General features: G+C 39.3%; 1 protein-coding gene across 1 annotated transcript; it reads left to right on the top strand.

The window, feature by feature from the left end:
* The first annotated feature begins 11,366 nt into the window (after window positions 1-11,366).
* LOC126908232 (uncharacterized protein K02A2.6-like) lies at window positions 11,367-12,683 on the top strand. Its single transcript, XM_050690144.1, has one exon. The coding sequence runs from the start codon at window positions 11,367-11,369 to the stop codon at window positions 12,681-12,683; it is 1,317 nt and encodes a 438-aa protein (XP_050546101.1).
* Window positions 12,684-15,690: the final 3,007 nt, after the last annotated feature.

Here is a 15,690-nt window from a genome sequence, read left to right as displayed (position 1 = left end):
TTCTTGCAAATTTCAAATCAGCAATCTTTATTTTTTCTATGACCAATAATTTATGATTTTATAACTAATTAGTTAAAAACCATCAGATATAACTATAAGGAAAATAGTTCTGAATATTTCAATTGTATCATCTATTCCAACACCAAGAGTTACATAGAAATGATTAATATTTTATTTTAAAATGATTTATTACGACAAAAGAAATTGTTTTTAATTTATTACAGACTTTGATTTTAATGTTAAAAATAATCAGTACAAAATATCATATTTAACCTAATTTTTTCTTCTTTTAATGATGATTTTTTGAAAGTTTTTAATAAAAAAAAAGTTGATTGGTAACTATGACTTTTAGCTCAACTTGCAAGTTTGAAATTTAAATTATTAAATAGAACATTTTATGAAAATTAAAAAATTGTCATGTCTTAATTAATATGCACTTAGGAAATTGTAAAATTACTATTTATTGCAAATTTATCAGTAAAGCTCAATATTTTTTTTACATTTTTATTGTAATAGATCATTAGTAGAAATCATAGTAATCATTTCTAAGGAACTTTCGGTGTTTATAAAGATTCTACAATTGAAATATTTAAAATATAATTAATTTTAACTTTATAAGATTTACTTTATCTAAAATACCAATCATAGTGTTGTTAAAAAATCTACTCAATTGAACGTATTATAAAATGTTATTATTATTATTAAGTCTTCGATATCTGTGGTCATTAGCCAGAATTACATTTATATGTACATTTAGTTTATAAAATTTTTACAATCAATTTATGATAATAATAAAAGTCCATTCAAAATTATATATTAAATTAAAGAGTATAGGTTTAGTAATTGTATGTCTTTTAGGATGTTTTCTTCGTTATTTTCTTTCAGGATGTTTTCGATGTTGTATGGCAGTTTGAATATGAGACGTTCGTTGTTATATTTGGTACATTCTGTATATATGTGTTTTATGGTGACAAGTTTATTGCAGTTTGGGATTATTGGTTGTGGTTCGTGGTTCAAAACGTGTGCTTGGGTGAGGTTACTATGCCATATTCGAGTTCTTGTTAGGATTACGTCTTGTCTTCTTGTCAGAGTTACGTTTGAATGCCATTTATTTGTGGTTCTTTTTATTTATCCAAGTTTTTTGTTGTGATATATCGTTCTATATAATTTGCCATTTTTGGTCTATTACTTTGGTTATTTCGTGTAGTACATCATTTGAGGGAATTCCTGCAGTAATATCCGTGTTAGATTATATAGCAGCTTCATTTGCTGCTGTATCTGCTGCTGTATCTGCTGCTGTATCTGCTGCTTCATTTCCAATGATTCCTACATGGAAGAGAACCCACATGTATTTTATGTCTTTGTTTGTATTTGCTAATATAGATCGGATGTTCTGAATTAGTTCGTTTTTCGTATTTGGATTTTTGATAGCTGTAAGTACACTGAATGAATCACTTAGGGTTAGTCTCTTATTGTTTGCAATATATTTTGTGTATTGACAACCTCAGTCTCACCAGAAGTTCCTATACTGTATTTAAGTTCTTCAGAGGACTCGTTCACATTGAACAACTTGATTACGTTAATGTCTAATAAATTCCTCGTACATATTAATGATTGGGTACAGTTTAAAAGTATTTTTTATAATCTTCGGCAAACCCTAGTATATGCAACAGCAGTATAATCCCAGAAAAATATGTACAGTAGAAAAAGTCTTTATTGTCTTCAGCAGTAATGTCCCATGCCGCAGTGTGTAGTTCGTTGATATCAGCGTGGCTATAAGAGCAATAGCCTTTCAAAGTAAATGTAACGCCCGGGTTACGTATTTTTTGTATTTGAGTACCGTTTATTTCATAACGTATTTCAGAAAATAAATATGCGAGTCCATTATTAATAAATCTAAATATTTGTTTCACAAACTTGTTCATTAAACTCTAGTAACCGCGTGATATTATCGGTTGCCGTAAAATCAATGACGTTCCTACACGTCTAAGTACTTTTCAATGTAACTTCGTCTGGTTCTAAAGAAAACGATTGAACGTATGGTTCCAACAGTTTTCTTAATACGGCTTCTAACTGTGCCAATTTGTATGATCCCGTCGGTATTGTAATTTCCGTTATTACACTCTCAAAGTCATGAACATCGATTTAATTACAGTCAGTTATAATATTAGGAATTGAGTTATTAGTATACAAACTCAAAAGACAAATTTCGGCACCCTCTTCAAATTCCAGAGGCGGATAACTACTACAACTCAATTGTAACGAAGCACAAGTTTAGAGCTTTATCAGCTTGATACCGTAAATAGTTGTACACCCATTAAAATATTTCTGCAACTCTAGAGGTAGAGCTGAATCACCTTAACTATTGAAATAATGTACTATATTGTTATTTTTTCTATAGCACGTCCAATGAGTACCTGGCTCGTTTTGTTTGCTTAAATTAATAACTGCACTCTCGTTTTTTAAAGAACGTACGGGCAATGTGTCTCTGCTAAAGACCCCTCTAAGATGAGGTATTTTCAATCAATTTCCATATTTTATAATTTGATAGTCATATAGAGCAGCCTTTGGCAGATTTGATATTAGTTTTTTGTCTTGGGCGGTGATAAAAATAAACGGGCACCGTTCTTATAAGGTTAAATTTATAAACCTTTGCCGAGTTTTACTGTAGATTTTTTATCGCTTGCTTCTTTCGCATGTATGATTGTATGTATAATATTACTACCGGCTAGAGATCCTAAACTATGTAATTTACAGAAAAAATCATAAAATTTATTTTGTAGAACTATATGTTTTCTATAAAAAATATTATTATAAAAAAGTCCGTATATATAATATTTTGGCCTAGAAATTTCAAAAACAACATATATTTATTTGAACCACTGAATTCAGTTTTATTCGTTTTCTTAAGTATTGCAGGCGCAATATTGAACCTATAAAAAAAAGTTTCATACAAAAATTGTTCAATATTTAATTTTCATTATAGTTGTTGTATTTATTGTTATCAAATTATGTTAAACTATTCGCGTATTTATTCGCGAAAAATGATTTTATACAAATACAAAAGTACAAAACAAAGCAAATTAATTCAATTATATATATTTTTTTATATATTTATATTTGTATATTTTTAACTACTGACGAAGCTTTTACATAACTCTTGTTATCGATCCATTTGGAAGGATTTCCATTCAAAAATTGAGTATTAATATTGAAATGGCTAAATAGTTGGTAAGAATTTTCACTTATTAATTGATAAATTTCTTTTTCTAAAAACACATGAGCTTATTTCGGAGAAACGATTAAAAAAAAGAGTCCCGCTCCTTGGCACACGCCTCACACCGGAAGAGGGTGTGCAGAGCGCTGTTAGCCTCACCCGGGCGATCCGAACAGTGGTCGCACGCCGGCGCAGCTGCTTTATGAATACGGTGCAAGTACTCGTTAAAGCAGCCGTGGCCTAGCATCATTTGGGTGAGACCATAAGTCATCTCACCGTGAGTCCGGTCCACACACCTGTCCAGCCGATCGGGCCCTATGAGGGACCTGGTCCACTCGCCTCTCGTCGTTTCCTCCGAGAGGCGATTCCGCCACCGGAGCATGGTCATCCACCTGAACGCCAGCCGGTCTTCTGGTTCGAAGCACTGGCCTCGCTCTCGCCGAGCAGGTCGGTGGGTGAAAATGACTAAAAGTATGCTCCGCATCTCTCTCGGGCCTCCCAGATTGGACATGAGTCCCGCCAGGCAATTCATGACCCGCAGCCGTCGTCACCCACTCAACTTTTTTTGCTCCCTTCCGCTTCACCACCTCAGTCCATATGGTGGCCGGAGTGGGGGCTGGAGAAGCCGGAGAAGGAGGGGCCCCGCCACTGAATGGCAAGGGCGCTGTGGTGTCTGTAGTCGGACACACAGCGTCCTTTGCCACTCCCACCTTCTTCTTCTTACTCGTCTCCTTCCTCCGCTTCTTAGCGGCGGCGGCAAGCGGAAGCGCAACTGCTGCCACCTAACCGCCTTGGAAGGGGAACGCTGCGTCCTCGACGGCCTAGATGATGGGCCGTAAGTGTCCCACCAGTAGTCTATCTGGGTTGCACCGTACTGGAGGCACACCCGATGTTGGTGTAGGCGATCTCCCCTCCGGCATGCTAGTCAGGTGATGATCGGCCAGGACTCTTATGCTCTGTATAAGTGTCATGGACATCTTTACCACCCGCCTGTGTGGTAGATACACCTATATCACGTCGGAGAGCTGACCCACCTCCTCCCTGGCTAGATCCTGCCCAGCCGACAACACCTCGTCTGTCCGACCAATCACCCTTTTTGGTGTCCCGTGAGCATTGAACAAGTCAACTGCTATCAGGGGCAACATCTTAGGCTTCTTGGCCAAGACCTTCAGAGGAGTCACTGGCATGGGAACAACCGCGCCGGATGGGGTGTCCTCCAATGTGATGGTGGAGGGGTTGATCGTTGGGGAGATCTTCTTGCATTTGGGACGCAAGGAATCGTCCTTCACTATCTCCGCCACCTCCGCCTCACTAATTACATCCATGGTTGCACCCGAAGGTCCCACCCTTGCCGAACCATCCTTAGATGCGCTCCGCAATCTCTCCAATATGGAGAGTTTTGGAGACGTATCTAAGGAGGTGCCCGTCATCAATACCGTATGACTAGCCTATGACTTATATTTTGTATGAATATATGTAGATTGAGATGGACAAATTCCCCGTAGAATAATAATATAACTAAATAATAATATTATTTAGTTATATTAAGTCTGTATTAATTATTATTTTGCTTTATAAAATTGCTTATCATACTAAATATATTAAAATGAATAAAAAGTATATTCTACTAGAGAAATAAATAGAAAAAAGATAATACATACAAAATACAAAAAACTTATAATATATGAAGTTGTATTTGTTATTTTTTAATTAAGTACATAATTACAGTACATTTATTATATAAAATTACTGAAGATTATATTGCTTAATATAATTATACAGTGTTAATTGTATATTAAATAAAATATTCCGAAAACAATATATTTATGTCCGAAATTAAAACAATCACAATGTCTAAGATCATTGTGCAAGTTGTGATCGTAGTGAATTAAATATAAGCTAAAAAAGTTTTCTATCTAATTCTTTGTTTTTGCAGTGAGAAATTTTTTCAAAACCCAGATCTTCATAACAAGATTTGCTAACATTTTCACAAAAACTGTCGAAAAAATTACATGCGTTAAACATAATTTGGATTACAAATTCAGGATTTAAATTAATTGATATATTTCCTGGATTTCTAAAATAGTTTACATAATACTGAACATTTTTAAATTTTTCATCTATATGACACCGTTTTCCATATTGGCTAATTTCGTTCGATAACTGAGAACTGAAAGATATAAAATTGTTTTTAAAAATTACTAAAAGTTGTTCAAGCATTTCGATTTTATTATCATCGATATTTTTTAGAGAAAAATCATTATTCTCCAACAAACTGAGAAATTCTGCAGCCCATTCAAAAACTTTATGTAGACTTGATTTAGAGTTATAATTTACACTCCATATTGATGATTTATTTAAAGTAACTAAAGCTTTATACAAATCTTCAAGCATTTTTTTTGATTTAACAAATGAGCTAAATAATTTAGACAAACAATTATGGTAATAGTTATATGCATATTTAGCACATATATATAACATAGCAGATAATAATGTACGATAGTTTTTCATTATTTCTGTGAATCTGCATCTTAATAACTGTGATATATGTTCTCTTTTTATTCGAAAATTTATCATACTAACTTCATCATTTATTATATGATCTACGCTGAATTTTTTATCAAAATAAACTATACTTATGTGGTTCATTTTTTCCCAACCAGATTCTTTACGAATAATATTAAGAGCTTCAATTCCATCATTTTGATTTGTACCTGGATCTATTGGAGGTGTGAATCTAAATAAAAAATTATATTTTGATTATTAATAAATACATGAAAATAAATATATTTAAATAGTGATGATGAAACATTATTTTAATATAGAATTAAGTAGTTAAATATTATTGAAATATAAAATTTATATTATAAATTATTATTTAAATGTTGAATTATTATAAAATAAATAAAAAAATAAAATTCGTCAAAGATTTTTTTTTTATATCAACATATCAATTAAAACTTTATTAATATGTAAAGAGTATAACTATCATAAATTTTTACGAGCTTTTTATACTTTAGGATTAATAACATAGATAATTAAAAAAAACAGTAGCACAGAGGGGTCACGTCAAAGTATGTACGTGGTATATTTGTAACAAGTATAGATGATATCTGACAGTGATTAAAATCACTATCATATGAAACGCTTTGATGCAAATCTGTAGATAGTGTTTAATTTTAAGAGATTGGTAGATTATTTCAAAAGCAACCTGTCGCGGTCGCATCGCGACTCCAGCTTTACCACTGGATGGCGATCGCGGCGCTTTCCCTTTACGTCCGGCAGGTTGCGCCATATGGAGTGGCTGACGGGCAGCTTGAACCGGTCCAGGCCGCCGGCAACTAACAAGAATAATAATATAACATTAACATTTTGGCTATTGTCTACTTCCTTTGGAAACTGATTTTTTTTTATGTAATCTTACGGATATAGCAATTGTAAAATATATTTTCACTGATATTTAATCACGGTGTTGTTTATTTATTCAATATAATTACCACCCGAATCACAACATTGGCGCAGTCGGTAGGATTATTTTTTTGCAGACTAAGAAGTTATTTAGGTAAGTGTTAAATAATTAAAGCAATTATTATTTGTAGCACCCTTAATAGAATATTTGCAAAATAGAGAACCTTCAGCTTTAACTGGCTAAAAGCGTAGTAAGTCCCAGGAAAAGAAATTTTTAAGACTTAATTAGCCATAAGCTTATTAATTTTTGGGGTTAAGGTGTATATAAGCTATGTAGTTAGAGATAGACTTATTATACAGGAGAATTTCCTAACGTGGTTTGTGCTAAAAATATCTTATAGACAAGTCCACTTCCCGATCACGTGATCAGCGCATTAGCTTATCCCCATTGACCTACTTATCTGTTATTATTAGAATATCAGCACTCAATATGTCAGGTAAGAGCATACTTGAGCTGACGATAAGAGAGTTGCAAGGGGAGCTGTCACGACGGGGTCTCGCTACTGGGGGTTCTAAAGCCGACCTTATGGTTCGGCTGGAAGACTTTCTAAGCCAGGAGGAGGGGGTTAACGCGGCAAGCGTCAAATTTCACCCCGAAAAACCAAGTAATCCTCCACCCCAAGATGACGATATCCCTAACGGGANTTGGAAGACTATCTAAGCCAGGAGGAGGGGGTTAACGCGGCAAGCGTCAAATTTCACCCCGAAAAACCAAGTAATCCTCCACCCCAAGATGACGATATCCCTAACGGGAGGCCCGGGCAACCGGAAGATGACGATCGCCGTTCCGAAGACGACCGAGACAGCTCGTCACTGTCATATGATACTTATATGATGTTATGCGGGTACGTCGAGGATAATGCGAAAGGGAACGAGGAGCTGGAAGCAATAGTCGCCCAACAGCGCGAACACATTGCTCAGTTTGAGACAAAGTTGAACGACTTGATAAAGCAAGTCAACTTGTCTGCTTGCGTAGTACAGGGGGTACCTTGCAGTACCAATAGGGGAACTCTGCCGCCACACCACACGCTTAGGCGAGTTATAGCGGACAGACCCGAAAATTCACAACTCCGATCGGAAGGGGGTGAGCAGATGGCCGTCCCGGAAAATTCCGACCGTGCAGTTCGAGGAACCCCCATCCCCCCACCGGAGCTTCGGACTGCAAATCAGTTCTTCGGTGACTTACGGGATACTTCGGCGAAAAAATAAATTCGCCCCGTGAAAACGGCCGGAACCCCGGGTTACACCGACTGGGACCCCCCTACGCCGGTGAAAATTCTGTTTTCTCCGGTGGATTAGACCGGATTTCGGAAGAACAGCACCGAAACAGACAATTCTCCGGTGAAAGTTTCTGTTCTTCCGGTGTAAACAAAAATTCTGCCGTTGAAAGTAACCGGACGACCAAGGACCATCACCAGAACATACAGTTTTTCGGTGAAAATCCAGAAACCTTCGGTCAAAACCAAGGATTTAACGGAGTAGAACGATCTGAAAGTCGTTCCCGTCCGGACAATAGTACCAGGGAGCAACGACACGTTACTTTTAACGAAACGTCGTTACTATCCCACGATAGCCTAACGTTGGCGCGTGATTCTCTGCCGGAGTTTTCCGGAAAGAAACAAGAGGATCCCAACGCTTTCATTGAAGAGGCTGAATTGGTCCTAACCGAAGCAAACGTACCACACCAGAAGTGGGTACGTGTACTGTCCCCACAGTTAAAAGCAGAGGCAGGTAACTGGTGGGGTACTATACGCTGCTTGAACCCCACATGGACAGTGTTCCGACAACAATTTTTGAGGAGGTTCAATAGCATTGCTATACTTACCCAAGTACGCAATGATCTCCACAGTGCTCACCAAGGCGAACGTCAATCCCTAGGGGAGTTTGTAATGTGGAAGAGCCAGCTAGTCCGTCGTCTCGACTCAAGGCTCACAGAGTACGAGTTGGTCGACCTAATCATAGGGCTTATGCGCAGTGACTATCGGGTCCACGCAAGAGTGAGACGCCCGANGGGGTCCACGCAAGATTGAGACGCCCGAGGTCAATGGAAGATCTGCTAGAGCTGGCTAGCGACTTGGACGTTGAGGACCTTTCTCCGGAACGGCGGCCCGAAGAAAAGAAGTATTCCGCGGAAGGGAATAGCTTCAAATGGGCAAATAAGAAACCGCCACCGGAGAAAGAGGTTATTAGACCGGAAAAAAGCCCGTCCGGAGCGGCACGTTGTAAAAACTGCAACCGGACTGGGCACTGGTGGGCGAATTGCCCGGAAAGAAAAACGGCGAGTACGGGAAACGGGAAGAGTTCCGGACGGTTCACGGGAAACCGACCGGACAAGAAAAACTAGCCCGCCCANGGTTCACGGGATACCGACCGGACAAGAAAAACTAGCCCACCCAAAGAACCGTAAGCGCAAGCCCGGTACAGAAGTTTCCGACCAGGAACCCAAAAAGGCACCGGAGTAGGGCAAAAATATGCAGCTCGCCGCTATCGAATCTGGAGAAACGGAGTACACACGGAAGAAACGTACGGCAAAAAGAGAAGTTTCGGAAACACAGGAGAGTAGTTCAAAACGTCCTGACCAAGGAACACAAGCGGCTCTCTCCGAGAACAGTTTGCCGAACAAATCTCTGGAAGACCTGGAACAAGACCAGTTAACACATGAGTTGTTAACGGTACCACAGTCTTTCCCGTTAAAACTTCCGAAGGAGTTGACTCCTATCACTGGTATCGCGCTGAACCGAAGGAAATCTGATACGGACTCACTTTATGACCTCAGGGTTCGAGCCGCAGATTTATTTACCGGAGAAAACTTTCCTAGCAAACAGGGTTATTGTTCAGCGTCCGACCAGGACCCAAAATACAATAAGTTACCCGAGAAAAAGCTGGTGAAAGAAATCTCACAAGGTAATATTACCTCTTCTAACCCAAACACGAACGGTAAAAGAGCTACAACTACCGGAGCACCGAAAAAGTACGATGTGCCACTGCCGGCCATTGAACTTGAGTTTCCGACTAAAGTTGTGGTGGCTCTACTAGATTCACAAGCAACTGGATCTTATGTTTTACCGTGGGTAGCACATGAGTTTGGTAAACCAATAAAAGGAGAGCCGAGTATGGTCACATTGGCTGACAGCCGAACTTTGCAAGTTCATGAGTACGCGGAGTTCACAGCACAGGTGTCTGACATTGAAGTTCAATTCAGAGCCGCGGTACTCGACCATCTTATCGGTGACGTGTTACTGGGCCATGACTTCTTGGTGAAACAAGAAGTGGCATGGGACTACCGAGCATGTACAATCCACATGGGTACAGAAAGAAGAGCGACGGTATGCTGGAGAAAACCGACAATCAAACGGGAAACCGAACCGAAGATGGTTATCCCGGAAGGGGAGTTTCCGGAAGATGTCCGGTTAATATTACTCAAGTTCCCGAAGGTTTTCTCCGGAAAAGTCGGGAGGACCCGAGTCATTGAACGTGACATCCGATTAAAAGAGAAAACTACGGCTACTTTAAACGCATATCCTTATAATTGTGAAAAACAGGATACCATCACACGTATGGTGCGAGAAATGGAGGAGCAAGGTTTTGTAGAACCTAGTACCTCGCCATGGGCAGCTCCCGTAGTTCTTGCCAAGAAAAAAGATGGATCCCAGCGATTATGCGTGGATTACCGGAGACTGAATCTCCAAACAGAATCCGACGCACATCCAATGCCTGACTTACACGAAATGGTCCGTGGAATGGGTGGCGCTAACGTCTTCAGCACCATCGACCTTAAGTCTGGCTATTGGCAGGTCAGCTTGACTCAGGAAGCAAGACCACTCACCGCATTCCGCACACAAATGGGCCTCTACCAATTTAAAGTAATGCCCTTTGGCCTTAAAAACGCCCCGGCTACTTTTCAACGGTTGGTAAACGAGGTTATGCGTGGATATGTCGGTAAATTTGTGTTTGTGTACCTAGACGATATCGTGGTGTACTCGGTGAATATGAAGAAACACCTCAACCACATACAACGAGTCTTGGAACGGTTACAAACACATGGGTTGACAATTCAACCGAAAAAATGCAGTTTCGGTGTAAACCGTATAAATTTCCTCGGACACATAGTTGATTCGACGGGAATTGACCGGGAACCGGAGAAACTAACTGCAATCGCCGAATTCCCCGTACCGAAGAAAGTCAAAGATTTACAAAAGTTCCTCGGNAAATTCCCCGTACCAAAGAAAGTCAAAGATTTACAAAAGTTCCTCGGAGTATGCGGTTGGTACAGTCAGTTCGTGTCGAAATACACCGAACTTACCGCTCCGCTGACTAATCTTTTGGCACATGGAATTAAGTGGCGATGGACGGTACANAGGCGCATGGAATTAAGTGGCGATGGACGGTACAAGAGCAAGACGCTTTCCAAAAGCTTAAAGAAGCACTTGTCTCTGCGCGCCGACTCTATCCCCCACTTCAAGGACAACCGTTTTATGTTCACCCGGAGAATATCGCTATCTCCGACATTAGAACCTGGCAAGCCGAAGATGTAACTTTGGCCCAGTATGTCTAGAAACTCCGGAGTGACAACCCAATTTACCGGCGCTTACACCAGGAATACCACCTGCAAGACGGTATTTTGCTAAAAGGCCCGGTAAATAACGGAACGGACGGAAAGATTATCGTCGTTCCGTCGGACATGTCAGATCACCTGCTATGGAGGTATCATGATCATGTTTCTGCCGGACATCCAGGATGGAAAGAAACTTACCGGAGCATCGGTAATCGTTTCTTCTGGACCGGTATGAGAGAGTCGGTACGTCAATATGTCGCAAGGTGTCACGTTTGTGCTTGCGTTAAACCGTTGAACCGGAAGCAAGACGACCCAATGCGACCAAGACAGCCCCGCCAGCCATGGGAGGTTGTTAGCATTGATCTTATGGGGCCATACCCAAGATCTCAACGCGGTAAGACTTGCCTACTTGTAGCAACTGACTGCTACAGTAGATGGGTAGAAGCATATCCCCTAGGGCAAGCCACCGCTAAGACGATTACCGACACTCTAGAAAGAGAGTTTTTCTCACGTTTCGGCTATGCTAGAGTACTTCTCTCAGATAATGGAACACAGTTCGTCTCCAAAACAATGGAGAAAGCACTGGAGAAGTGGGGCACAGAAGGATGGACAACGCCAATTTACCATCCAAGAGCAAATCCTGTAGAACGCCGAAACCAGGATTTGAAAAAAGGTCTTCGGACAGCTTTGGTTGACAAACCACATAGTCACTGGGACAGCTGTATTCCGAATATACTTTTTTCAATAAGAAATCGTCGGAACAGGCTAACAGGGAGCACTCCCTCTGAGCGGGCATTTGGGCGAGAAGCCAAAGCCCCCGGCGATTGGCTGCTGGACATTATTTCTACGGGTAAAAACCCGAAACAAATAGAAATGACCGGACAGAAAAATATTGTTACCGTAAAGACTCCGGACAATAACAATAACTCCGGTGTGATAACCGAAAACTCCGATGTCTTCGATAGGAAAACGAAAATTTCCGGGGGGGGAGAACAACCCTCACAAAAATTCGGGTTATCTTCCGATAAAAAAGATATTGGTCACAAGTTATCCCGCGAAAATCACCGCAGACGCTTTAAAGAAGGGGATTGGGTGTATTATCGCGCGCATCCCTTATCCAGCGCTGATAAAAAGTTTCACGCCGGCTTTGCCCCTAAATGGCTGGGGCCAGTGCAACTAGCCAAAAGGCTAGGTGAGGGAGTGTTTGTGACTAAAGGAAAGTGTCAGTTAAAGCTACATGTCACCGCCATGAAATATGACGCCTCAGAAGGTAATCCTAATAAATTTTCTATTTTACAGCATGTCCAGCAACCAAAGACAGGACGTGGAGCCCCGTTCCATTCGGCCCTCTCGCCGGCTCTCGGCCGAAACCGCAAATCTCATGCGGCAGCAGGCCCGCAGGTTGATGCGGCAAGCGGCGGCACTGCTGGGGGAAGAATATGAGGAACTCCCAAAACGAGAACGAGTCCGTTCGGCAGGGATTGGGGAACTTCGGTCCCAACCCCTCTTATGGGCTGCGTTCGATCGGGGTTTAACGGAACGTCGTGCGGAACAGGGGGAACCTAGCCGGCGGTCGAACCAGCGGCGACATCGACCCGGCCACACCTCCGCTCGACTTAATCAGCCGGCATAGGGCAGGCTGGAAACAAACCGGCCAAACCACCGCCACAGCCAACGGGACGAACATGGCCGGTTTCGACCGAAAAACACCGCGGAAGCGTCAACCAACCAGGTGACCACCGCGAAACCAAGTGGCGTCAGGAGTGAGTCCCATTCCGGCGAAGGTGTGGAACGCTTTGCTGGTAGCGTTCAACCAGTCGTCTTCCTTGGGGACGACCAGGTGGACCCGCAGCACGTGGATGTGGAGTTCCGGTTCTCGGAAGGAATGGAGACCGAAGAGGCGGTTCTGGACGCCCCGACCATCGAGGTTCCCGACTTCCCTGAGTTGGAGGACGGGCCAACGGACCAGCTGTCCTAGGCGCTCATGGGCCGACCGGCCGGACTGGGGGGGGAGTATGTCGTGGTCGCATCGCGACTCCAGCTTTACCACTGGATGGCGATCGCGGCGCTTTCCCTTTACGTCCGGCAGGTCGCGCCATATGGAGTGGCTGACGGGCGGCTTGAACCGGTTCAGGCCGCCGGCAACTAACAAGAATAATAATATAACATTAACATTTTGGCTATTGTCTACTTCCTTTGGAAACTGACTTTGTTTTTATGTAATCTTACGGATATAGCAATTGTAAAATATATTTTCACTGATATTTAATCAGGGTGTTGTTTATTTATTCAATATAATTACCACCCCAATCACAACAAACCATAACTCTTATTCTCTTAGTTTTATCCCGATTTATAATTTTTTTTTTTTTTACAACTGTTAGGTTAGTTAATAACATTGGTATATCTTGGGGAAATTTATGTGCAGTGGTTTCCCTTTGCCATCTGCACTGTGAACATGGTGATTTTTCGCTACCGTAGAAGCGCACGCATGGTCACCCATCCGTTCACCTACGGCGGTAGGCGCGGCATAACACTAGAGTTTTGTTTAACCTGACCACCCTACCACACCACGCCCTGTAATAATTTATAATTATATTATATGAATACATAATAATTATAGTAGTTAAATTTAATATGAAATTGATATTCAATAATATAATATAATAATATTGTAATTTTTACGGAGATATTATTAAAATAATAAAGTAGTTGTATATTCATATACTTTTAACGCGTATAAAAATTTAAAGAGTTTGATGCAATACACTAGATTACAAGGAACTTTCATCAGAAATAAAAATATACTTTTCTAAATCAACTATTCTCAATGTTTTAAATGTGCAATTAGACTTCTTCTATCATTTTAAATTTTTTATATTATTACTAATTAGGGAAGTGTTGTACCTTGGCACCATTTTTATAAAAAAAATTCTAGTACCTTCAATTTTGAATATTAAATGTTCATTTTTAATATTCATTTAGACAATGCACATAAGTATATGGTAATTTTTTTTTAAAGCCAAAATATCAATTATTTTTTAAATTAAAATTTGTTTTTTAAAAACACAAAAAATTGGCCAAGGTACAACATATATTGTACCTTGGTATTTGGGGTATTGTACCTTGATTTCAATTGAAATATGCATACTTCGTTTCAAAAATAGTTTTATATTATGTACAAATGTATTTATAACATATAAGTGTATAATACATCATCGGCGAAAAGGAATAGTGGGCGAAATCCAAAGTTCACTGACAGGGACCGACGAACATTAAAACGGATTGTGACAAGACAACATAAAACTACCGCGGCTAAAGTTACAGCAGAACTTAACGCTCACTTAGGTAATACTGTTTCGACAAAACCTGTACGACGGGAGCTTCACAAAGGTGGTATTTAATGTGACATTCTTTATCTTAATCAGGATATAAAAATTAAAATAGCAGAATATGTAGCTTTTGTAATTCAATATCCATCAATTTCTTAGAATTAAACACTATCTATAGATTTGCATCGAAGCGTTTCTTATGATAGTGATTTTAATCACTTTCAGATACCATTATACTTGATCCAACTATGCCACGTCACTACTGTGCTGCGACTCCCCTGTACTGGGTTTTTTAACTCTATATGTGTGTGCTACTAACAGGCTTTAATACTTCAAAATTTTTGGTTAACTACTTTTTTATTTTTTTTTTTATATAGTAAATCATTAAGATTAATTTATTTATGAATATTTCAGTGTAGAATTTTTTAGCTTCGATTGAAGTTGAGAAAGTTTAATTTTACTATGATGTGTTTTTTTTTGTGTCTGATACCATTTTTTTAAACTTTCAATGAAGTAATTCCTTTCAACGATATGTCAAAATATCTGAAATCATATCTAGTCGAAGACATTACTCTCAAAAATTGAAAAAATTTCACTGTTTTACCTATTTACGGGAAATCTCCAAAAAAGATTTTACAATTTTAAGAATCACCTATTTTCGAAATTTTTTCAATTTTAGCTTCGATGCGAAGCTGAGAAGGTATTGGTTTTACTATGATGTGTTTTTTTTTTCTTTTTCTTTTTTTTTTTTTTTTTTTTAAAAANAAAAAAAACACATAATAGTAAAATGAATAACTTTTCAGCATCGCATCAAAACTAAAAACTAATTAAAAAAATACAATACCTCTAACATTGATTCAAAATTACAGTACCTAAATAAGGACGTTTCAAAATATAGTAAAATTTACTTATTTATTTTCGATAATCCAGCTATTTAAAAAAACCGTCNCAAAAAATACAATACCTCTAACATTGATTCAAAATGACAGTACCTAAATAAGGACGTTTCAAAATATAGTAAAATTTACTTATTTATTTTCGATAATCCAGCTATTTAAAAAAACCGTCATATTTTATTAGTGTGTTATATTAATACAACAAATAGTATCTAGACTTCA

The sequence above is a fragment of the Daktulosphaira vitifoliae genome, unplaced genomic scaffold (assembly GCF_025091365.1).
Source record: "Daktulosphaira vitifoliae isolate Bord-2020 unplaced genomic scaffold, ASM2509136v1 Scaffold_5, whole genome shotgun sequence".
NCBI lineage: Eukaryota > Metazoa > Arthropoda > Insecta > Hemiptera > Phylloxeridae > Daktulosphaira > Daktulosphaira vitifoliae.
The sequence above is the reverse complement of the archived record's forward strand: the minus strand, read 5'-3'. Positions and strand labels throughout refer to the sequence as shown.

Excerpts from the sequence above, each read along its gene's own strand:
- LOC126908232 (XM_050690144.1), top strand. The coding sequence starts at position 11,367 with ATGTCAGATCACCTGCTATGGAGGTATCATGATCATGTTTCTGCCGGA.